Source organism: Mustelus asterias, unplaced genomic scaffold, assembly GCF_964213995.1.
Source record: "Mustelus asterias unplaced genomic scaffold, sMusAst1.hap1.1 HAP1_SCAFFOLD_301, whole genome shotgun sequence".
Taxonomy (NCBI): domain Eukaryota; kingdom Metazoa; phylum Chordata; class Chondrichthyes; order Carcharhiniformes; family Triakidae; genus Mustelus; species Mustelus asterias.
In genome coordinates, this window is record NW_027590266.1 from 426,855 (window position 1) to 453,403 (window position 26,549).

At 43.7% G+C, this 26,549-nt stretch overlaps 1 protein-coding gene and 1 pseudogene across 2 annotated transcripts in view; both read right to left on the minus strand.

The window, feature by feature from the left end:
* LOC144486240 (interferon-induced protein with tetratricopeptide repeats 5-like) overlaps nt 1–26,549 on the minus strand; it is a 115,860-nt gene that overhangs the window by 24,608 nt on the left and 64,703 nt on the right. The window contains exon 3 of one of the 2 annotated variants that reach the window (XM_078204308.1): nt 18,083–21,202. The exons of the other annotated variant lie outside the window; for it this stretch is intronic. Coding sequence (XP_078060434.1) covers nt 19,720–21,202 — 1,483 coding nt within the window. The 3' untranslated portion in view covers nt 18,083–19,719. Of the gene's footprint in view, nt 1–18,082; nt 21,203–26,549 lie in introns of those variants that run through there. 2 annotated transcript variants of the gene reach the window in all.
* LOC144486242 (U2 spliceosomal RNA) lies at nt 18,715–18,924 on the minus strand (annotated as a pseudogene).

Here is a 26,549-nt window from a genome sequence, read left to right on the forward strand (position 1 = left end):
CCAGTACCATTGTCCACACGGACAATCCCCAAACATCCCCTCTATCCAGCGGGGCGCCCTACAGTCTTGTCGGCTTCATGGGAAACGAGAAGACTGGTTTTTTCTCTGTTCCCCTGTCCATCAGGTTGGGGACACTCCAGGCGCGGTGGAAATGCGTCCTGATGAGATGGGAGCAGGAGGGAAAGGGGATCCTAGGCGCTGATTTTATAGTGGCTCATCAGGTCTTGGTGGACCTGAGGAACCACTGTTTGTGGGGCATAGCAGGGGAAGGGGCTGAGAAGGAGGTCATGGTCATAGAGAGGGCACAAGAAAGGGGGGCTTTGTGTGTAGTGAAACCCAAGGAGGGGTATGATTTGGAAGCCATGGTAGGGAATACCTCGGAGGAATATAGGGGGTATATCCAGAAGAATTTGGCCGCCTTTGCGACCCACAAGCACGATTGCGGGAGGGTCACTGGGACAGAGGTCAGGATAGATGGAGACCCCATGTCCCGACCCCAGAAACAGTATAGTTTCCCCCAGGAAGCGGAGGCAGATTTAAAGGTGGCCCTAAATTCACTGATAGGGCAAGGCATTTTGAGGCCAATTGCCACACATGTGAACTCACCGCTCTGGCCGGTGAGGAAGCCAGATAATTCCTGGAGGGCCACAGTGGACTACAGAGTCCTTAATAAGAATATTCCGGCATGCGCCCCAACGGTAGCAGCCGTGGCGGACCTGTTAGGAGAAATTCCAGCGTCATCCTCTGTTTGTACAGTGCTGGATATTTCGAATGGGTTTTGGTCCGTCCCAGTCAGGTGGGAGGACCAGTATAAGTTCGCCTTCACGTTTAAGGGGCAGCAGTTTACATGGAGCTGTCTCCCACAGGGTTTCCACAACAGCCCCAGCATTTTTCACCAGTGCATGGCCGAATGCCTGAAAGAGTTTAGTGAGCCCCACAGACTGGTCCAGTATGTGGACGACATACTACTGTTCACAGACAGTAGCGAGGAACATGGCCCCCTGGTAGACGAGTTGTTGGGCTTACTCCGTAAGGGAGGGTTAAAAGTTGACCCCAAGAAAGCCCAAATCGGGTTGAGGGAGGTCAAGTTCCTGGGTTTAACCCTTAGGGCTGGGGAGAGAGGGATAGATGCGGCCAGGAGACAGGCAGTGCAGGAACTCCCAGTCCCGGTAGACGTTAGGGGGGTACGGTTTTTTTGGGATGTCACAGGCTATTGCCGTGATTTCATTGAAGATTACACCGCAACTGCAGCGCCTCTGCTCAGGCTGCTGCACAAGGGGGTGGAATGGGAGTGGGATAGCAAGTGCGAGTCGGCATTCATCCGACTCAAGGAGGACTTGCAAAAGGCCCCAGCTCTGGGAGCCATTGACCCCCGGGAGGAATCTTTCCTGGAGGTAGTGTAAGGAATAATCATTAAGCCAACATATAAGGAATAATCATTAAGACAACATATATTGGAAGGAACAATTATTAGGACAAGTAGGAAATAATAATTAACATAGAAGAGATAATCACTACCTAAGAAGCTCTCATATATCATCACATATCTTATTAAGCTTTCACTTGTACCCTTTTAAGTGCACAATACCTTACCAGGCCAGTACACATGGATACTCACATAAATGAACCTGAAGGCTAAAAGAAGTCAAGCCAGCACACAGAAGCTGAAAGCAATTTCCTAAAACCTAAGAAACACACATCTTAAAAAAAAAGACTTGGCATAGCAGGATGCCCCACAATGGTTGAACAACCAACAACCTTGGCTGATTAGATAATAAACTTCAGATAAGAAGGCAAGTTGTAACCACAATGATATCATAGCACATTCATTGATGACCAATCAGAAAGAAGGCAGATAACGTAGTTCTAGTAAACCATGGTGGCTAACGAAAAATGGCCTTGGGGTCTGCAAAAATAGCCTTGACTGTAAGATAAGAATGATGAGGTATGAAGCTAAAAAGTGTATAAAAATGACTGTAAGCGCGCTGGTTCTTTGGATTCATCCGGAAATCCCGGCTTTGTTGACTTGTATTAGAAAACAAAGCCTTGCTGCCTGGAAGATCAAGACTCAGACTCTCTATTCTGATTGATGAACTCTTCTTGCCGTCCACGGGGAACCACGGCAGATCTGGCGCTGCGAGCAGGGTAGAGTTGAGGTCGTCCGGTGACTCAACCCCGGAGGGATCGAGGGAGACGGTGGTCTGACCGGAACCGAAAAGTCCCCAGCCGGCCTTCTGTCAACAAGATAAGCTGACTTGCATGCATGTAAATCCTTGTTGTCAGAAAGGGGTTTTCGAGGCCTGGCGCACCCGGTTCTCCACTGGTCCTGGATCTCACCTACCCGAAAGATAACCTTCATTGGTAAAGTTAAAATTGTGTAAAATATTGAGAGACTGAGTCTGATCGGAAGGGTAAATTTTGCATGCAAAAAGCACGCTTTAGTTTTATGTACTGTATTGTCCACGAATGGGTAAAAAGTGAGACGCTACAAAAACCGAACGCTAATTGATGCAATTAGGTTAGTCGAGTGGTTTGGAGCGGGTTTCCAGGTTACGACTTGCCCAAGGAGAGTAAGTGTAGGCAAGCCTGCCAGTCCAAACCTACCCAGGACCTTGGAGAGAGAGACGTCAGCCGAGAGGAAGGAGAGATCTAGGAGAGATTGGTCTCCTACCTGATATAGTAATTAAGGACCTACGTTGATCGCGGGAAGAAGAGAGGGGATAGGTAGTGAAATAAAGTAAAGGGGCTACAAGGAGAAGCCTGAAAAGGTTGACCTGGAATAGCGGTGTAAGCAGCTGTTGGTAAATGTGGAGTGTAAAGCAGGATCATAGAATCATAGAAACCCTACAGTGCAGAAGGAGGCCATTCGGCCCATCGAGTCTGCACCAACCACAATCCCACCCAGGCCCTACCCCCACGACAGATCACGACAGTGATGAATCACGTAGGAATATTGCAGTCATAGATTTCTTAAGTAGTGGTGTTAACACACATTTTTTCAGAGAAGATCTAGTAAAAATAGTTGGAGGAGGTTTTAGGGAGTGGTATGAGGGTGAGAGAGATGCCCTGCTAAGAAGAATAACTGAAGTAGTTAATTTGGAGGAAGTGAGTAAGGAGTGGCCATACGTAAATTGGGACGAAATAATATACAAAAATTGGACGAGTGAAGCAGTAGAAGAAACATTGACAGAATTAATAGAAGAAATCAGACCAAGTAAGGCTCTGTTGGAAATCAGTGAGCAAGTGGAGGCATATTATCCACTAGCAGAAGAAAAAGGATTATCACCAGGAGAGGGAAGAACAGGGAAGCAAATACTGAGACCTCGGTTGGAAATACAGGTGTCAGTCAGGGAAGTGCAGTGGGAAGATAGTCCAAGGACAGAAAAAGGGAAAACAGTATATCGCATAAAAATAACAATAGTGCCAAATACCAACATATCAGAAAATAGCAAGCCGCACGGCAGTGCAAAGAAACAGAACATGCCATATCAAACTAAGACACCGGTGGAAATTCTGTGGGAAAAGTACCCGGCCCTGAAAGGAGACATAGCCCATATCTCCCAAAAATGGACCAAAAGAACAAGTAAATTAAACACACAGTGGCCAGAGGGAGGCACCTGGTGTACAGAAAGATGTGAGGATCAGAAAGGACTGGTAAAGAATTATAAATTAAGGGATAAATCACAAAAGAGAAATCAGAAAAGAAGTAAAGAATTGGAGATACTAACATTATTTGAAAAGGAAGGAAAAGAGAAAAAACGCATATGGAAAATGCAAATGCCAGTTCAGATTCAGGAAAAGGAAAAATTGGAAGACCCAAATGTAGCCCCGCCCCCTTATAAGGAAAACCAAGATTTTGCTGGGCTGTATCCAGTAATAAAGGGGACAGTGAATTTTGAGGGGGAATATGAAGAAAGGAACATGACCCGCGAACAATGGGCAAAGCAGGAGGTGGAAGGAAAGGAAAAAAGGGAAGAAGAAGGTGCTAGAGTGGAAGGAGAACTGGATAACATACGCCGTATGAGGCAACAGTTAGAAGAAGAGATGGTTCGGGTAAAAGTGTTAAAATGGGCAAAAAGAAAAATGGAGGAGGAGCAGAGTAGAAAAAGTGGGGAGGCAGTAGGAAGTGAGGCAAAGTATGAAGAGGAGGAGGGCAGGGAAGAATGGGATGAAAAATGTAAACATAGCAAGGGAAGTGCAGAAAGAAAAGGAAGCAAGACAGGGATACAATGGGTACCCCCGATGAAACTTATATGTGAAGAATTGGACGAGGAAGACTCCACCAGTTAGAGTGAGGAGGACGAAGAAAAGGTAAGAAAGGTAAGAAAGTCAAATCGAAGAAGGAGACCACCTATTAAACTCGGAGAAACAGACTGGGAAGACCCAAGAGTATGTCCCGTAGTTGTAAAAGGAAATAGGGCACAGTACATTCCGTGGGCAGGACAGGACCTACCCAATTTAATTAGTGAATTACCGAATATCATGGATGGGGCTGGGAGGTGGATTGGACAGCTGGAGGCAGGAATGGTAGGAAAAAGAATGGCCCTGGGAGATATCAAAGCTCTCCTAACAAAAGTACTGGGAATGAATCAAATGGCTGAAGTCATGAGACTTGCTGAAATTCCTACTGCAGCAATCGATCCAGATGTGGATGGAGTGCTCATAGATGAATACCGCCCACTAATTTGGTGAGCACTAAGGGGATTGTACCCTAACCGTGTAGATCTGAAATCACTAAAAGGAGACCCACTGGGAGAGGAGGAAAATGCTGCAACATATGTTGAAAATCAGTTAAAAAGGTGGAGAAGGAACACGGAAAAAGACATCCTGACAGACCCCCTAACTAATGCCATGTTCCGAGCAGCCATCTTAGAAGGCCTGCCAGCTTCAGCTAAGTCCAGATTGGATGAAGTAGTAGGCCTGGAATCAAAAACTTACAGGGAATTCCTAGACTATGTTATCCACGCAGTAGAGAGACACCATAAAGAGGAGAAGAATGCAGATAAACAATTAAAAGAAGTACACCGTAAGCTCCTGCAGGCGCAGTTAGAAGAAATAAAAGCTAAACAAAAGTCAAAAGAGGACCCCACCCCCAAGAAAATGGCACCCATAATAACTGAAGTGATTACTGAAGAAACCCCCAACCCAACACCAGAGAGGGGGGGAGAGGGATGTCAGCCTATTATAACCTATAACATCTCTGGTTTCCCGATGCCCATGAACCAAGGGGGATACAATCCAAATTATCAGACCACATATCTACCTCAAAATCAGAATAATTGGAACGGAAAAGGACAGGGACAGGGAAAAGCACCCTATCAAAATCAGAGGGGACAAAACCAAGGATATAATCAAGGCCCAAGGCAGGGAGGACCACCTGGCCCTCCAGGGTATGCTGGGGATGTGGGGAAACAGGACACATAAAGAGGAATTGTCCCCAAAACAGCTATAGACAAGGAGGTCAACAACAAATGAGTCAGCAAATGATGCAAGTGCCAACCAGTGACTGCCCAATGAGTCAGGGGCCAGTAAATCACCAGAGTTTCCTGTAGGGAGGCCCAGAGAATCCCGAAATGGTCGGCCAGTATGTACAAATAACGGACACAGCAAATCAAGAACCTATAATCAATGTTAGAATAGGGGGGTTGAGATCCCCATGATGATAGACACAGGAGCTACTTGTACGTGCATACAAGAAAAATATGCAGGACACCTACCATTGTCAGGTCAGTTTGTAAAAACTATGGGGGAAAGCAGTATTGACTCAAATGACGATGCCGGTGCCTATCACCGTTGGAAACAAAACCACTCATGTGCCTGTGTTAGTATGCAATAAAACGCCACTGAATTTGTTAGGCCGGGATGCAATCTTAGGGTTAGGGTTAAAATTAGAGTGTACAACTCAAGGAATTAATCTGACGGGCATGTACGTAATTAGGGTAAGGGGAGAAGAGTGGGCCAATGTATATTGGCTAGGGGACATAGAAGAACAAATTAAAAAGCAGGTATGGGAAATTTGGGGGACATTTGTAGAGGCACAGATTCCAGACGCCAAATGGCCAAAAACTGAATTATATAGCACAATGATTTTTGATAAAATGCAACAGTCAGAGATACAGGAGAAGTGGAATAAAGAGGCAGGACAAGAACAGGAAATAAATTCAGACAGCATTTTAATCGGACCAGAGGGAGCAGCCCTCACAATTACAAAGAATGAATGGGTCAGAAAATGGTTCTCAGTGCCTGAGACAGAACCACATGTTACGCTAAAGGTGAATCCTGATTACAGACCAAAGGATTTGGGACTTATGACGTTTAGGGCACAGGAACTGGAATTTATTAAAGCAAACAATGAGAATATTTGGATGTCGACTGACGGACAAATGATGAAAATATCTGTTAATGCAAGGATGACTGGAAGACCAAAAGAGGTAAAAATAGAGTTAAAAGATAAAGAAGTGGAGCAAGAATGGAGAGCAAAGTTAGAAAAAGATTTAGATTCTCTCCCTGAGGAATTGTGGTCAAAAAACGACACAGATGTAGGCAAAGTCAAAACAGCTACCCCAGTCAAAGTAAAATTGAAGCCAGGATGTCAAGGACCTTATAAACCACAATATCCAATCAAGGCAGAAGCAGTAAAAGGCATAAGAGAAACAATCAGAGGATTAGTAGACGCAGGGGTGTTAAAAGAAACCCGAAGTAAATGCAACACACCCTTATTACCAGTTAAAAAGGCAGATGGGGAAAAGTGGAGGTTAGTACACGACCTGAGAGCAGTTAATGAAGTAGTTGAAAATATGCCAGTAGAAGTCCCTAACCCCTACACCTTATTGACTAACATACCGTCTGAAAGCAGATGGTTTACAGTAATAGACTTATGCTCAGTGTTTTTCAGTGTGCCCTTGGCACAAGCGAGTCAGTACTTATTTGCTTTTACGTATGAGGGAAAACAGTACACATACAATAGAATGCCACAAGGATTCAAACACTCCCCACATGTATTCAACCAAGTGTTGAGAGCAGATTTGGCAGGGATACAACTAGAAGGAACACTGATACAATATGTGGATGACTTGTTGTTGTGTACAGAAACAAAGGAACAGTGTAGGGAAGAAAGTTTAAAACTGCTGGAAAAGCTGGCAAAAGGAGGACATAAAGTGTCAAGAAAGAAATTACAGTTCTGTCAGAGAAAAGTAGAATACCTTGGAAGGGAAATAACGATTGGACAAAAAAGAATAGCTTACCAGCAGATAGAAGCAGTGTTAAAAATCCCAAAACCACAGACAGTGGGACAAATGATGACATTTTTGGGAATGACAGGATTTAGTTCAGAATGGATAGAAAACTATGCAGAAAAAACACAAGCGTTAAGGAAAATAATGAAAGAGGCCGGATGTGAGGAGTTAAAAGCGATCTTGATATGGGACAGGGAGGCCTCAGAGGCATTTGATAATGTGAAAAAAGAGATGGTGCAAGCACCAGCACTGATGCTGCCTTCGTATGATAAACCCGTTGACCTTTTTGTTAGCAACAGGGAAACAGGGTTTGCCACTGCTGTGTTAATGCAAGACAGCTGTAAAGGAAGAAAGAAACAAGCAATAGCTTATTATAGCACCAAGTTAGATGATGTGGCTCTAGGGTACCCTCCATGTTATCAGGGTTTGGCAGCTGCTTGGTGGGCTTACGAAAAAGCAGCTACCATCACAATGGGATACTTAATAAACATACATGTACACCACAAAGTAGCTGAATTGATTGAGCAAGGAAAATTTGTGCTGACACCTGCTAGGATCCATCATTATCAAATACTAACCACATTTCCAGATATTACAATAATAAAGTGCAACAGAGTAAATCCAGCTGATTACATGCCATTACCTCATAAAGGAGGAGAACATGAATGCTTAAGAGAAGCAAAAACATTTATGAAACTGAGAGAAGACTTAAGAGCAGGGGGACTAGTGACAGAAGGGAAAAGGACACTGTATGTAGATGGCTCATGTTACAGGGATCACTGAGGAAATCACGCAGGCTATGCCATAGTTGAACAAAGACCAAGAGGACTTGAAGTTATAGAAGCAGAAAAATGTGAACAGCCCTGTTCGGCCCAGCTAGCAGAACTTAAGGCACTAACCAGAGCATGTGAATTAGCAAGAGGGGAGGCAGTAGAAGTGTATACAGATTCGGCTTATGCACATGGAGTGTGTCATCTGTTTGGATCAATCTGGAAACAGAGAGGCTTTATGAAAAGTAGTGGGGGACCAATACAGCATGAAAGTCAAATAAAAGCCTTAATACAAGCTATGATGGGCCCAAAGGAATTGGCCATAATCAAATGTCAAGCACACAAGAAAGGAAAAGATAATGTGACTAAAGGAAATGCAAAAGCTGATAAAGCAGCCAAAGAAGTATCAGGATGTGCATTAACTACAATAGCTCCAGTAGAAATAGCAAAACCACATCCAGGACCAGGGGTAGGGAGTATCATTCCCCAGCCCACGTTAGATGACGTAATACAATTACAGGAGGACGCTGGAATAGCTGAGAAGACCATGTGGAAAGAAAGGGGAGCGATACAAGGACAGCAGGATAGACTGTGGCGAAATGGAGAGGGGATGGTAATAGCACCCACAGCATTACTAACCTTACTGATAAGTGAGGCACATGGAGTTGTCCACTGTGCAAGAGGAGAAGTGATCAGGAAGATTAAGAAGGAAGGATTTTGGTCACCATACTTACAGAGTTCCATTGATTACATGATAAGTCAATGTGAGGTGTGTGCGCAGAACTATCAGGAAAAGCATAACTGCCCCAATAGGACATATACCCATTCCTGAGGGACCATTTAAACACCTGTGTATGGATTATGTGGACATGGTGAAAAAGATAAAAGGGAAAAGATATATGTTAGTAGTCATTGACAGATTCAGCAGATGGATAGAAGCAACACCATCTAAAGATCAAGGGTCAAGAACAGTGATCAACTTCCTGACAAAAGAAGTCATTCCAAGATTTGGCATACCAGCCCAATTAAGTTCAGACAATGGATCTGCATTTGTAGGGAGAGTACTGAGAGAAACCCTCTCAGTGCTCCGAGTGAAACAGAAATTTGGCTGTGTCTACCATCCTCAGTCACAGGGAATGGTAGAAAGGACAAATGGAGTTCTTAAGGCCAAAATAAGCAAGATCTGTAGCGATACAGGGAAAAACTGGATTGATGCCCTACCACTAGCCTTAATGCAATGCCGAAGTCAGGAAAATAGAATAACACACTTAAGTCCACATGAGATGATGACGGGGAGACTAATGCCCGTGCCAAAGATTAGGGGAACGGGAGGCCCTACATTAGAATGTTTAGATCAGGACACTAAAGAGTACATGCAGCAATTAACTGTTATACATAGAACTATATTTGAACAGGAAAAAGCCAAAAAGGAAGAAAGCCCAGCAGCTGACCACCGAATCAGACCTGGAGATCGAGTATACATCAGGAAATTCCGAAGGCGCTGGGACGAACCAAGAAGAGAAGGACCTTCCGAAGTTACCAGAGTTTCACCCACAGCCTTACAAGTAGAAGGCAGTACACTGTGGTACCAGTTAAATCATTGTACTAGGACAATACCAGGTATAGGGGAAGATAGAGAGGCTGTCGAAGTTGGAAGACCGGAGAGAAGTAGTAGTGGGGACGAAGAAAACACAGGAGAAAGTTCCAATAGTTCTGTGCCAGATCAAAATAGAGATGCAGAGAGGGAGGATAGTGAGGATAACATTGAGTTTGATTTGGATGATGGGCCAGATGATGTTCCTGGTCCTAGTACAGGAAGTGGGGTAGAAGGGGCAGCAGCTCCCGCCCCCTTCCCGACTTGGGACAAACAGCAAGATGAGTAAGGAAGGTAATCGGGATTCTACCTATTATCAACTAAGAAAAAGAAATCACAAGCGGTCAGTAGCAGCAGATACAATTTGGGAAAAAGCACAGAGAAATGAGTGGTGGAAATGGGCTGAATACACAGGATACAAAAATAATAATGGGAAAGAATGTGTGATATGTACCTCAGAGAAACCTCATACTTGGATAATAGATATACCTTGGGAATCAAAGAATTGTAGAGATTGGCAGCAAAAATGGAAAAAAGAAAATTGTCAAAGTAAATATCCAACCTATGAGCGAAAGTACACTATAGGGGGCCAAACATTCACTGCTCAAGTAATAAATTGTTCAGAATCCACTTGCAATAATTTGTGTACTGGGAAGGCACCTGTGTGCCAATATCACTGTATCTTATATGCAGGGATAGGAAGAAATACGTATAATTTGACCCACAGATGTCCAAAATGGCCTAGAACAACAGTAGAAGTAGCCCCAAAAGAATGGAAAATGAAACCAGCTTTGTTGATTCAAGATTGTTACTGGAGGGAAAATAGTAAGGGAACTGAATTAGGAAATTGCACCGGGGATTGTGAAAGAATATGGAACATAGGGGATGTCCGTAGTCTATATGTGCCACAAAAAGGGGGAACACCACCTCCCGCACAAGTGTTGGAATCACAGGTAAACCAATTAGCTGATCTGTGGTGGCTGTGTGATCCCAAAAAGGGGTTAATGGCAAAACTGCCGGTGGATTGGATTGGATTGTGTGCTAGGGTCATGCTGGCACAAAATACTGTCCTGCTACCGATGGAACATGAAATGGAGGTTCAGAGAGTAAGAAGGTCATACACACCTAATCCAGAAATAAAGTTAGATGCAATAGGACAACCTCGTGGAATCCCCAATGAATTTAAAGCGAGAAATGAGATAGCTGCGGGGTTTGAATCCATTCTAATTTGGATTACCCCCAACAAAAACACTGAATGGATTAATTACATTTATTACAATCAGCAGAGATTCATTAACTACACTGATGAGGCTCTTACTGCACTAGGTGAGCAGTTAGATGCAACGAGCAAAATGGCTTGGCAGAATAGGCAAGCACTAGATTGGCTATTAGCAGAAAAAGCGGGTGTATGTGTTATGTTTGGCGATCAATGCTGTACATTCATCCCTAACAACACTGATCCAAAAGGTTCATTCACTAAAGCTATGACCAAATTACAAAATCTAAGGAAAGAAATGCATGACAATGCTGGATTTGGCCATAATATTTGGAATTGGCTTGATAATGCATTCGGACAATGGGGAGCATGGTTTGCAAAGGCAGGGGTCATAATAGTAGTAGTAATAATCATAATTGGACTAATCTTTTGTTGTTTACTGCCTGCTTTGAGATCTTTTATTACCAGACTAATGATGCGACATATGGTAGTGCGAATAGAGAATCAACAAATCCCCGAACAAGAAGTCCAGGAATGGGGTCAAGTTGAATTACCCCCACCGAATAGACTCATGATAACTTTGATTGAGACTGACACTCCTTATCTTGCAATGTAACACTAAAAGACTGCAGGAGAGGGGAAGATCTGTTTCGATGCATTAAAAGAAGATGGAAATTTGATTTGTATACAGTGATCAGTATTTTCCTTCCTCAGGAACAAGGACTGTTGACACAAACTCTACCGCTCAAGTTCACGGTTCATCGAATTCGATCCAGGAAACTGAGCTATCAACTGAACTGACAAAACAAGAGAAATCACTGAAATTGAAACTGAAAGACTGTATAAACTAAATAGTAGTAGCGGCGACTAAGCGAGGGAAAAGAATTGTGTAAACTGTGATAAATTGTACTCTCCCTCTTTGTGATAGCATGGGAAAAGTAGGGGTAGGATGGATGGGGATAATACTAGTACTTAGTATGGGGGGTGGCAAGTGTAAAGATGAACAGGAAGAAGACAGATCGCATATAAATACTTCTCTATATATGTCATATATGTATGCAGAAAAATTGAATATAAGCAAATGTTGGGTCTGCACTCATGTCCCAAGCCACTCCCAAGAAGGCCTACCACTCCAGTCTCTCCCCTTTCAGATTTCAGAAACTATAGAATGGATATTGAGACAAAATAAGACAGGGGAAGGAGAAAACATGACAATGTGGGAGTCAGCTGGGTATAGCATGACCAGGTTTGCTACATGGTACCAACCCAACTTACGACCATTCCCAGTTCCCACCTGTACTGACGGTCCTAAAATCGAATGGACCAGGATCCCTCTGTTTAAAGAAAAATGTGGATGGGGCAAGAGTTGGCGAAAGTAAATGTCAACAAACTGTGGAATGGCAACCACCTGTGAAAGATTTAAGTACAGTTGGTATGTTCAAATAGACTGGACTGAAATATGCAACATCACATCAAGCAACGTGTGGGAAGGAAAGATTGTACAACCTTGGATGATGTTGGCTGATAACTTTACGGCCTACAATGGAACTTACTTTATATGCGGTACAAAGGCATATCCCTGGCTTCCTGTGAATTGGACAGGCTCCTGTTATCTGGGATATGTAGTGCCCTACATGCACCACATGCCTTCCCTACGAAGCTACCCTTCGCGAGCAAAACGAACAATCAGTAAGACTGACTGGTTCTCTATGATGGCCTTTCCATTATATGGGACAGGAAGAACGGCAAACGAGTTAATTCTGATGGCCTCAGCCCTGGAACAACTGGCTAATATCACTGCAGCTGAAGCTCGAAAAACAGGGCAAGCCTTGACAGAAGTATCAGCAGAGCTGATGGCAGTCCGCACAGGAGCACTGCAAAATAGACTGGCTTTGGACTATCTATTGGCCTCACAGGGAGGAACATGTGCCATAATTGAACAAGAATGCTGTACTTACATACCAGATAAATCTGAGAATATAACTGACCTTGCAAAGCATATCAAGGCACAAGCAGACCAACTCCAAAAAACCATCCAGGTGGGTTATAATCATGGAATTCGTGACCTATCCAAAAGATAGGTCACGAATTCCATGATTATAACCCACCTGGATGGTTAGGATGGGTGGGAAATGGGATGTTTGATTGGATTTTTAAATCATTTATGTTACTGCTGCTTATAATAGTAGGGATTGCGTTAGCAGGATGCTTATGTCGATGTGTAATTAGCAGGGCAATGGACAGCATGTGTCATTATCAATAGTATGAAAATAAGAGGAGATAAGGTGACCCTAGAACCCATACCCATAGAGGGAAATACTTAAATAATCAAGCAAAATCAAGGAGGGAGAGATAGGTTAATGCAAAGTATATGAAATGTATTAATGCAAAATGTATTTTAGTGAACTGTCAGGTAAAGGAAATCTGGAGGAGCAGCTCGCAATTAGGCTATTAAATAAACAAAAAGGGATATTGATCCTACACTTAAGCTCCTCCACATTTCGTGAAACCAAACATAACTAAGACATATATTGGGAAAATATATCATGAAATGGGATGAAGCAGCAATATAATATGAAGGGTACCATTCTTAGCAGTGTAGAGGATCAGAAGGACCTTGGGGTCCGGGTCCATAGGACTCTTAAATCGGCCTCGCAGGTGGAGGATGCGGTCAAGAAGGCGTACGGCGTACTGGCCTTCATTAATCGAGGGATTGAGTTTAGGAGTCAGGAGATAATGCTGCAGCTTTATAGGACCCTGGTTAGACCCCACTTGGAGTACTGCGCGCAGTTCTGGTCACCTCATTACAGAAAAGATGTTGAAGCCATTGAAAGGGTGCAGAGGAGATTTACAAGGATGTTGCCTGGATTGGGGGCCATGCCTTATGAGGATAGGTTGAGGGAGCTTGGTCTCTTCTCCCTGGAGAGACGAAGGATGAGAGGTGACCTGATAGAGGTTTACAAGATGTTGAGAGGTCTGGATAGGGTAGACTCTCAGAGGCTATTTCCAAGGGCTGAAATGGTTGCTACGAGAGGACACAGGTTTAAGGTGCTGGGGGGTAGGTACAGAGGAGATGTCAGGGGTAAGTTTTTCACTCAGAGGGTGGTGGGTGAGTGGAATCGGCTGACGTCGGTGGTGGTGGAGGCAAACTCGTTGGGGTCTTTTAAGAGACTTCTGGATGAGTACATGGGATTTAATGGGATTGAGGGCTATAGATAGGCCTAGAGGTGGGGATGTGATCGGCGCAACCTGTGGGCCGAAGGGCCTGTTTGTGCTGTGGCTTTCTATGTTCTATGTTCTATGAAATAGTTTAGTGAGACTAATAATGAGTCTCAAAGGGGGGATATGTAAGGAATAATCATTAAGACAACATATATTGGAAGGAATAATTATGGTGGTTCCACTGAATAATCATTAAGACAACATATATTGGAAGGAATAATTATTAGGACAAGTAGGAGATAATAATTAACATAGAAGAGATAATCACTACCTAAGAAGCTCTCATATATCATCACATATTTTATTAAGCATACACTTGTACCCTTTTAAGTGCACAATACCTTACCAGGCCAGTACACATGGATACTCACATGAATGAACATGAAGGCTAAAAGAAGTCAAGCAAACACACAGAAGCTGAAAGTAATTTCCTAAAACCTAAGAAAGTCAGACAAACACACATCTTTAAAAAAGACTTGGCATAGCAGACAAACACAATGGTTGAACAAACAACAACCTTGGCTGATTAGGTAATAAACTTCAGATAAGAAGGCAAGATGTAACCATAATGATATCATAGCACATTCATTAGTGACCAATCAGAAAGAAGGCAGATAACGTAGGTCTAGTAAACCATGGTGGCTAATGAAAAGTGGCCTTGGGGTCTGCAAAAATAGCCTTGACTGTAAGATAAGAATGATGAAGTATGAAGCTAAAATGTGTATAAAAATGACTGTAAGCGCGCTGGTTCTTTGGATTCATCCGGAAATCCCGGCTTTGTTGACTTGTATTAGAAAATAAAGCCTTGCTGCCTGGAAGATCAAGACTCAGACTCTCTATTCTGATTGACGAACTCTTCTTGCCGTCCACGGGGAACCACGGCAATAGTCATTGACTTTAGGAAGCTGAAGTCGGTAAATATACCTCTTGAGGCTGGTATGAGTCAAAATACAGTCAGGCTTTATTCTCACAAGCTTGAGGGAGAACCTGACCCCTTGAAAGCGGAAGCCAAAGTTCTCTCTGAACACAAGAAGTGTGGACCTTTATACATCAGGGTTCCCAATACAAGTGATGAAGCAAAGTCCAGTTAACAGTCCTTGATCATAAATTATAGTTCCTTTAACAGCTTCTGATAGTCTCTGGATCATGGTTAGAGACAATCTGGTATCCTTGGGTCATAAAGCACAATTCTCCTGGTAGTTGCAGTCAAGGTGCCACCTCTGGTCCCCTGCTCTTCCCGCAGCTTTTCCTTTGAAGTGATTGTGTGCGATTGCAGCTGTCCCAGTGGGAGTCCTCCTTCAAACGGCCATTCTCGCACTCTACCATTTGGTAGCTGCTTCCTTTGTTTAAATCATACACAAGCCTACGGAAAAAGTTAGACTTACAACCCTACATCTACATTTAACTGTCTGTTTATCAGAATGATATAAACAAGCAAGGGAACCAGGAACAAATGGCTTATACTACTAAAAATTAAAGATGAAACCAAGAACAAATGGCTTATACTACTACCAGGAGCAATATAAACAAAGGGGAGACTAGCCATATGGAAGGGTTATGTTTGTGATACATTCCAGGTACAAAGTTCAACCTTTTAGGCACAAAATACATTGAGTACAAAAAAAAACATTAACCCTTTCCCTTCTTCAGAAGCGTAAAGGAGAACATGCCCCTGTCTACATCAATGGGGGCGAAGTGGAAATGGCCGAGAGCTTCAAGTTTCTCGGTGTCCGGATCACCAACAATCTGTCCTGGCTGCAGAATGCTCCGGAGCTGCTCAGTGATGTCCATGACCTTTGCACTTTTCAAAGTCCTGACTCTCGCTGGAACTCTCGTTCTTATTTTTTAAATTCCCAACTCTCTCCAAAATTCTTACTCTGTGCTCACACCAGCTTTTTATTTCAAAGAACTGATTTTCTTTCGAACTCTCATTCTGTCCTCACGCCAGGGTATTTCTAATCGCTGTTTATTTTCTTCTTGTATTAATTACTAATTAACTATTAATGTGTTGCCACTTTGCCACTAATGTGTTGCCACTACAAGCTGTAGTGGTTTGGATACAGTTGACTTGGCTCTGTCTTCTTAAGCTCTTGTTGCTGCCAGGTCTTTAAAAAGAAATCTTTGCAGGTGTTGTATTTTGCGGTAACTGTATCAATACAGGGTACAGAGTGTTTATTGTACTGTCCTACACTGCAGTGCAGTTGGAACTTGGTTAGGCCTCTGCTTCTGTTTGTGAAAAGGCAAAAGGATATTGTGTAAAATGAAAGCTCACAGTATACGGGGTAACATATTGGCAGGGATAAAAGATTGAACTGGCTGGCAGAAAACAGAGTGTGCAGAAATGGGTCTTTGTTCGATTGTCAGGATGTGATGCGTGGAGTCCCACAGGGCTCTGTGCTGGGGCCTCAGCATTTTATGATTTATGACAAGGAGGGAGATGGTATAGTAGCTAAATTTGCAGATGACGCAAAGATGGTCAGAAAATATGTTGTGAAGTAGACATAAGGAGGTTGCAGACAGATATAGATAGCTTGTGTGAGTGAGCAAGGCTCAGTTGTTCAGTTTGGCTGGAAGAATGAAAAAGCAGAGTATTATTTAATTGGAGAATGGCCGCAGAGTTCCGAGGTGCAGAGGGATCCAGGTGTTTTAGTGCATGAATCACAAAATCCAGGTGTTCTAGTACATGGCTCACAGTAAGTTAGTCTGCAGGTACAGCAAGTAATTAAGATGGCTAATGAAATGTTATTCTTTATTCTGAGACAAATTGAACATGAAAGTATGAATGGGGTGGGGGATTGTTCCTTGGGCAGTGCCAGCCTGGCACTGACCACTGGAAGAAGTCTCACAACACCAGGTTAAAGTCCAACAGGTTTATTTGGTAGCAAATACCATAAGCTTTCGGAGCAGAGCTCCTTCGTCAGATGGAGTGGATATTTGAGAACAGATATCCACTCCATCTGACGAAGGAGCTCTGCTCCGAAAGCTTATGGTATTTGCTACCAAATAAACCTGTTGGACTTTAACCTGGTGTTGTGAGACTTCTTACTGTGCTTACCCCAGTCCAACGCCGGCATCTCCACATCACTGACCACTGGGCCAGAGTGGGGTCTGAGGTGGTGGGGCCTACTTGGGGGAGGGGGCAATTGGTGATGGTGAGGGGGGAGGGAGTTACTGTGCACTCTGCATTATGGATAGGTGGGGGAGGGAGGGGGGCGATCGGAGCAGGCCATGGTTGGGGGGGGTGGGGGTTGGTGGGTGCGGGGGGTGTCAGGGAGGCCAGCAATCAGGGACATGGGGGTATGGTCAGGGAAGCCAGCAATCTGGGGTGGTGAAGGGGGGGTTGGGTGGGGGGGGGGGGGGGGGGGGGGGGGGGGCGGTAGTCAGGGAAGTCGACGATCGGGGTGGGGTCAGGGATAACATTGGGAGGTCAGCAATCGGGAGGCTGGTAATGGGAGAGGGGGCCATCCCTACTGAGAGATGAGTGCATTCTCAGTGGCCCACTCAATGCACTGATTCTGGCCTCTCGGGAGAGATTAGGTCCCGTTACCGCCTGAGTCCCTCGGCGGACTCTGTAACGCACAGAGTGCTGTAAATTCATTCAACTAAGTACACCCCAAAAAATTGGCAGGAAAATCTCCCTTTTTCCTGCCCATTGGGCAGATTGTTTTTTTCTGGGAAATTCGCCACCATTAGAACAGAAGTTAAATCCAGAATTGTGTTTCTCACCCAGTGATGAATGTGATTTGACTCCCATTTCAGAACACTGATACTTATGCTTTAATTTGCATCATATGAAGATTAGATGAAAAAAATGTGTTGCATTTCCATGGCGCCTTTCACAATGCTCGAGATCTTCCAATGCACCTTCCCGGCAATAAATCCCTTTTAAAGTGTAGTTGCTACTGTAATATGGGAAATGCAGCACTCAATTTGCACACAACAAAGTCCCAAATATCCTTGAAAGATTCAGAGAAAGTCACGGACCACTTTCCTTACCAGAATGAAATGTTGTTCATGAAAAAATTTGCAGCACAAACAAAATCTTAGCCACAATTCCATTTTATTGGTTATTTTACCATTCAAACTCATTCGATACAATTACAATTAAAAATCAGTATCTGCAGCCATTGTGTTTTATCCCTTTTAACCCAATTTAACCCATTTTTGTATCCTTTAGCCTTCCCCCATTTACTGCTTTCCCCTTCAGTGAGATGGTGACAGTCGGTAGAAAATGGTCTTTCCCGGGTATTGTCCGAGCTGCTCTGTGTTGGCCAGTGAGGGTCTGGGATGGTTTGATGAAGAGTTGGTGAAGCTGACAAGTTACAGGACAGGGAGACTCCCAGTGACAGAGACTGAGATCTGAGTGAACGCTCTGGATGGGAGTCTGATCGTCTGTCAGCAAATCCTCAGAGCAACAGAATCAAGAGTTGCTTTATCTGAAGGGGCTGCACTGACTGTTGGCCCTTTCTCCAGTGTCACATGTGGAAAGCCTTTCACCCAATGGGCAACTTTCCTGAGAAGAGGCAGCAAGTGAGAGATAGGGTGGCAGAGTGGTTTTATTTTTTATACTATTCCAATTCAATCAAATCAAATCCAATTCAGAGCCTCAACAAGTTGAGACATTTCAGATCCAGGCTGACAAGACAGGGCGGGAGACCAAAACCACCCTGTCCTGGGTCTGATCTACATGAGTCAAGCTGATTGGAGAAGGGGGAGGATCCTCCTCCAAGACTTGAGCTCATTTGCATCTTAGCCAAAAGGCCGAGATGCCGCTTTTAAAAATTGCTTCATATGAAACACACGAAGCCCCAGTGCAACCCAATGACCTCAACCAAGCGCAGGCGATCCATACTACACTTGATCTTAGCCAAAAGGCCGAGAAGCGATTATACCCACTACAGGCTTGATTGGATATTGTTATTACACTGTCATCACCATCAGCAGAGTATAAATCACACAGATCACTGAAGCTTAAAATACCAGCGAGAATAATTTTCTATTAAAATCACAAAACAAATGAAGATCCAAACAAAACATACTTTAATCTATATTTGGCCATCAGTTTATATTTATCTCCCAGTTATCTAGGTTACATTAGAATTTGATGGAAGTGATTTTAAACCTACCTACCTGGTGGAAACTGGGTTAAACTGCTCACCCAAAGTGGGTGGGTCCTCATTAACATATACAGACTGAGCTCCGGTGACATCGTTGGGCTCCGATTGCGCTGCCAACTCTGTCCTGATCCCCACACCCAGAATCTACAGAAATCAGCGAGTTTCCAAATCCCCTCACCACTCACCCAAAATCCACCTGGAGTTAAAATCAGGCCCATGTTCATTTTCTTACTGCTTTCAACAAGTTTATATAATTCATAAAGAATTATTGTGACTGTCCAATAGCATCAACTATCTCGAATTCCCCAAATTCTTAGGTAATATTGTCCTTTTCACACTCAGTAAAAGCTCTGAGGTTGGGGAAATAAATGGTAGGTTTCCCACTCTGGTTAATGTTTCTGTATGAAGCACAGACTTAGAGTAATTACAGTAAGATTATTATTTGAAAATTAAACACATGAACCAGTACTCATTGGAACAAAGGAGCCATTGGAATATAAATGAAAATGTAGCTGACTGAACCTGTTTATAGGTCAGGGCCTTCAGTACACTTTCCAAAATGTGTTTAGTTTTTGTTGGGACAGTCATTGTCGGCCTCGATGGAAAGGCGTAATTCACAAAGAGCCCTTAGATATGTTTCATTGTCAGGATCAAACTCCAAAGCCTTTTCAAAGCATTTAATAGCTTCACATCTCTCCCCATCCAGCTGGTGCAGGAACCCATAAACACCAAGGGCCTTGCTGTCTCTCGGATTCTGGCGAAGGCACCTTGCTGCTATCATCTCCAGGTTTTCCCGACACCTTTTCTGTTCTATTGAGTCATAATTGACTTTCATTCCTTCCAGAAAATGGGCCGTAGCATTTGATTCTGATTTAATGTGATTTAGTTGAAATAACCCAGCCTGTAAACATATTGCCTGTTTATTCTCTGGACGTATACCGTCCAGTGTCAGGAGATGGTTATAGATCTCTTTTGTTTTGCGATATTCTCCATTCAGTGAACAGATTCCTGCAAAATCCAGGTGTGGTTTAATAGATGTTAATGGTCGGTTTTCAAGAGCGTTTTGAAAATGAAGCTTGCACAGTTTGATCAGTTCAGCTCTTTGTTGAAGAGCAGCATTGCGAGGACCTCTGCTGCCTGGAGAATTCATCGGTTCGTACAATTTGGTTCTGTAACACGCACCTATTTGACTGTGTAAGAAAGTAGAGTTTGGGGTAATTTCTAATCCTTTCTTCAACAGTTCCACAGCTTTTTCCACATCTCCTTCCTTTCTGTAAAACGTTGCAGCATAACGAAGCACGTATGGAAGATCAGGGGATTTCTGCAACGCTTCCTCAATGAATTTCAATGCTTCCTCCTTCTGATTGAACTGTTGTAGTTTTAGAGCCAGCAGCACCATGGCTACAGTGTGATCTGGATCAAGCTCCAGCACACGTCTCAACTGCTTCATTGCTTCACTGGGCCCATGACTCTCCGGGGTACCAGAAAACCATTCCAGACGAAACAGAACAGTCGCATATCCAAAAATCCATTCCGTGTTATCCGGATCTTCCTCCAGAGCCTTTTTAAAACATTCCATTGCATCTTCATAATATTGAGCAGCAGAGCTCAGCAGTGCCCAACCCTTCTCCCCGTACACTTCAGGTATCATTGCTGTATACCGAGAGGCATCAGGAAATTGTTGACAGATCCTCTCCAGTTTGTCGAGGTAGGACTGAGCCTCTGTCAGTTGTCCCATGTGATAATTGACCCAGGCACGGTTTCCATAGGTGACGATGATTCTTTTTTCAAATTCATCTTCATGATTCTCCCTCAGAATCTTTTCAGCTTCCTGTAAGTTTTGAATCGCCTCCTCACAGTTTCCTTGCAGACAGTTTACAAAAGCGAGTTGGTTGTAAGACGTGGCTCGATATTTCACATCAAGCTGTATTGAATCTTCTGATCTTTGCTTCATATTGTCCAAGTCAATGTTTTCTTTCTGTGGCGCCCACGTGAAGTGACATTGAAGCCAATCGAGCTTCACTTTCAACAAATCCTTCTCTTGGTCACTGCAAGAGAAACAAATCTTTCATAATTCACTTCAGCAGCAACTGTAACTTGTCCATTTTTCACACTTGATTCTTGGAATTAATTTTAACCCAGGCCATTATGGTTAACCCTAAGTGATGCAGTACAGATGTTTAGCACTGGTATTGTACCACATCAATCGATTTATACACCAGGACGCTGCTAGTGTCTGTCAGTATTGAAATTACAAGTGAATCATTATTAATGTAATTTGTGTAATGTATCTACTGCCCCACCCCCATTCAGGACCCACCGCTTGGCACTGCCCCTGGCACATTTACTGGTCTCCACCACTGGAGAGCAGGAGTGATTTTTGCCAGCGTGACGTCTTGCCAGTGAGGTTTGATTTGATTTGATTTAATTTGATTTAATTTGATTTACTATTGTCACATGTATTAGTATACAGTGAAAAGTATTGTTCCTTGCGCGCTGTACAGAAAAAGCATACCATACATAGAACATAGAACATTACAGCGCGGTACAGGCCCTTCGGCCCTCGATGTTGCACCGACCAATGGAACCAATCTAAAGCCCCTCTAATCTATACTATTCCAATATCATCCATATGTTTATCCAATAACCATTTGAATGCTCTTAATGTTGACGAGTCCACCACTGCTGCAGGCAGGGCATTCCACGCCCTTACTACTCTGAGTAAAGAACCTACCTCTAACATCTGTCCTATATCTCTCACCCCTCAATTTAAAGCTATGTCCCCTCGTGCTAGCCATCATCATCCAAGGAAAAAGGCTCTCACTATCCACCCTATCTAATCCTCTGATCATCTTGTATGCCTCTATTAAGTCACCTCTTAACCTTCTTCTCTCTAACGAAAACAACCTCAAGCCTCTCAGCCTTTCCTTATACGATTTTCCCACCATACCAGGCAACATCCTGGTAAATCTCCTCTGCACCCTTTCCAACACTTCCACATCTTTTCTATAATGCGGCGACCAGAACTGTACGCAATACTCCAAATGCGGCCGCACCAGAGTTTTGTACAGTTGCAGCATGACCTCCTGGCTCCGAAAGTCAATCCCTCTACCAATAAAAGCTAACACACCGTACGCCTTCTTAACAACCCTATCAACCTGGGTGCTAACTTTCGGGGATCTATGCACATGGACACCCAGATCCCTCTGTTCATCCACACTACCAAGTATCTGACCATTAGTCCAGTACTCTGTATTCCTGTTACTCCTTCCAAAGTGAATCACCTCACACTTTTCCGCATTAAACTCCATTTGCCACCTCTCAGCCCAGCTCTGCAGCTTATCTATGTCCCTCTGTGACCTGCCACTTCCCTCCGCACTGTCTACAACTCCACCGACTTTAGTGTCATCCGCAAATTTACTAATCCATCCTTCCACGCCCTCATCCAGGTCATTAATAAAAATGAGAAACAGCAGTGGCCCCAAAACAGATCCTTGCGGTACACCACTAGTAACTGAACTCCAGGATGAATATTTCCCATCATTTCTTACAGCTAGCCAATTCCTGATCCAAACCACTAAATCACCCTCAATCCCATGTGTCCATATTTTCTGCAAAAGCTTACCATGGGGAACCTTATCAAACGCTTTGCTGAAATCCATATACACCGCATCAACTGCTTTACCCTCATCCACCTCTTTGGTCACCTTCTCAAAGAACTCAATAAGGTTTGTAAGGCACGAACTATCCTTCACAAAACCATGCTGACTATCCCTAATTGCAGTCGGGAATGGGTTAATGACCCTTGTCACACTTAAGCATTAAGACCCGAACTCTGTGATTTTGTTTCGAACACTGCAGAGTCCATGTTTTTGTCAGAGTTTGGTGTTTTTCATGTCTGTGCCAGATAAAAGGAACAGCTATTCCTCTGTCTCCATTTGTTATCAAGAAATGCGATTAACCCAGCTCGAGTTAAGCTAAACAACTTCCAATTTTATGTACCTTTGTTTAACACGATGGAGTTGACATGTATGCCTTCTGTCTTTGACTCACCATAGATTCATACATATATTCATCATACGTTATTCATCTTATCTTGATATAAAGTATTATTCAAACCTGTATGTATATTAGTTAACTTGTTTGTGCAAAACCTGTAATGTTGTTTCAAGGATATAAATGATGAACAATCGTGGCCTTGGAGATCGGACAAACTACGCAGAGGAAGATACTGCTAAAACAACAAGAATCTCACCATGAACAATGACAGCCATCTCAGAAAATTGCAATGTAATGAGGGCGGGAACAGGGACATATATAAACTCTGTTCTTACTTGTGTTCGATGAGAAGGCCTGGGTCCACTGTTAGGAACCTCACTTCTCCCACAATTGGGAAAATAAACCTGCATTTTGATCTACTAATAGCGTCAGAGGTTTTTTACCTACAACAATTGGGGGCTCGTCTGGGATAATCTGTTTACGGTCCGGTCGAATGGCCACGACCGGGACACCGGAATAGATTATCGAACTCTAAATAGAGTGGGTCAAAATGCAGTGGGTAATCATCTGTGATAAGAGTGTGAGATGTTTAGACGTGAGTGAGATAGAGACTGTCTGAGTGATCGCCGGGGTTTGAAGGAAAAGCCTTCATGTGTAAGAGTTAGAAGGAAAAGCCTTCTAAGGAGAAGCCGGCTTAAAAAAAATAGTATAAGCGATGGTACGGAGGGATCTGATCAACCCTTACAGGTATCACCGGACTCCGATAAGAGCGACCTGAGAGAGGGAGAGCAAGAAGGGAGAATAAGTCATTCCAGGTGGTGAGTATAAACTTATCAGTGTTATGGCGGGACAAAGACAGTGGGGACCCCCTGGGTCCCTGATAAATGAATTTATGACTAAGAGGGACAGACTCACAAAACAGATGATAACAGCGGGATGGGATTTAGACCATCCACTGGACCAACAACAAAAATGGTTGGAAGAGGAAAAGAAAAACAAAACTAAGAAAATTGGAGTTCTCTTAGTTCATCAATTGGCCGGATTAATTGAACAGGTTTCAGTCTCGGGTAAGAAATGGGCTGATGTCAAAGAAAAAATTAAAATGTTAATCAACAAAGGGGTGAAAGAGCCTCCGAATTTGGGGAGCGACTCTTTAGAATATACCAAGAATGTTGGGGAGTACCCGAAGCTGCCCGAACAGATAGAGCCTTTTTACAAGCATTTAAAGATGGGCTGTCGCCAGCTCACCAAAAAATCCTTAAAATGGGAGTTCTCAATACCCAGACTTATGATGAATTAGTGGAATGGGCATCTGGAATTAGAGATGGACCAGATGAGAAACCACACCTACAAATAAAACAGGAAAACGTTAGTGCAAACAGTAGAGAAGATAAATTAAGGGGTGCGTGCCATAATTGTAGGAAACTGGGTCACTTTGTCAGGCACTGTAGGACTCCAAAGGGGGGTAGTGAAGTCTGCAAAATGGCAGATAATGAAGGATGAGGGGATCTGCAGGTCCTCTCATTGACATGTACATGTCAATGAAAAAAGCATTAATAAAGAGGATGCAAAAGGATGGCTGGGATACGTCTCAGACCTTAGAGTAGCAGAAAACGTGGATATATAAAGAAAAGAGAAATGAGGCAAAGAAGATAGGAGTATTGTTAATGCATCAGTTAGCTGGACTAATTGAGCAAGATAGAAAAAAGATTAGAGAACTAGAATTCAGAATAAGAGAATTGGAGAAACGAAACCAAGTCTTCGAAGAAAAACAATAGAGAGAGGAAACTGTTCCTCTACCTCCTAATGAGTCCACACAGAGACCACCCGCTCCTCCAGTGGAGTAGGAAGTGCTAGAATACAACTCAGCACCAGTAACCTGGAGGGGAACTGGTGCGCGGCCAAAAGCAAAATTATAAACCCCTCACCCAGTATAAAACAGAGATTCAGAGAGTATTCGGGAATGCTCCCACTTATTGGAACAGAATTAAGAGAATTAAAACAATTAAGAGGGATCAGTGAATGTGAGAATCAAAGGAAAGATAAAGAGGTATCTGGCTTGCCAATGTTGTTCCAAAATCCCGATACGAATGAACAGGAGTGGTGGAATTGACCCAGTGTAGATAATCGCCAGACGGCACTAAACTCAGTCCTGAAACACTTAGACGAACAGGGACTAAAGGCGAGCCCCAGGAAGGCCCAAATAGGGAAAGCGCAGGTGTTATATCTGGGACACCTGATATCCCAGGGGACCAAAGAAATGCCATTGGACAGGAAAACAGCCATTCAGCAAATGCCAAGACCGGTAACCGTCCGAGGGGTAAGGAAGGTTTTGGGGTTGTTTAATTACAGCCGCAACTTCATATCAGAATTCGCAAGGCTAGCCGAACCAATACAAAGGCTAGTAAAAGGGGGGAAGTGCAGGCCTTGCCGGCCGCCTCGATTAAAACTGAACCCCCGATAGATATCTCACAGCTACACGCTGATACCCCTGAAGAAGAACGTGTGAGATGGAAAGTTCAAGGAGCTACACCTGATGGAGGGGGGGGTATGGAGATTAAATAATAAAGTTCTAGCCCCAGAATGTATCCAGCATATTCTGATGCAGTTACATCATGGGCTGTCGCATGTGGGAAGGGATGCCATGATGACCAGTATAGGGAAGGAATGGTGGTGGAAAGGAATGGGACGGGACATTGCCCGATATTGTCACCGGTGCATAACCTGTGCACAGTATAACCCTGGAAGACCCGTAAAAATCAAGATGGGGCACCAGCCTCGCCCTAAGGGTCCCTGGGAACACCTGCAAATTGACGTTACAGGACCTCTTCCGCAGTCACACGGAAGAACCTACTGCTCAGTAATAATTGATCAATTCACCAGATGGGTAGAAGCATTCCCGACGAAAAATTGTTCTGCCACCACAGTGGCTAGAATACTAGCTGAGGAAGTCATCCCAAGATGGGGGGGTGCCTTCGCAAATAGACTCCGATCAAGGCACACACTTTACAGGGAAGGTAGTCAAAACCATATGTCAACTGATGGGGATAAAACAGAAGTTTCACATACCCTACCACCCTCAAAGATCAGGAATGGTGGAACGTATGAATAGGACGCTTAAAACCTCCCTTTCCAAGGCCATGCAGGAATCAGGAAAGAGATGGACAGAAGTATTACCCGCCATATTAATGAAACTCAGGGCCACTACAAATCGGACCACTGGACTGACACCATATGAGCTAATGACCGGAAGGGCTATGCAACTGCCCGAGTCCATCATTACCGGAGGGGCAGATGTAGGCCCATTACGGGACAGGATTAGACGATATGTATTAGAGTTAAGCTCCCAATTGAAAGATATGCGGAAAACAGTACGGGACAAACAAATAGTGATGG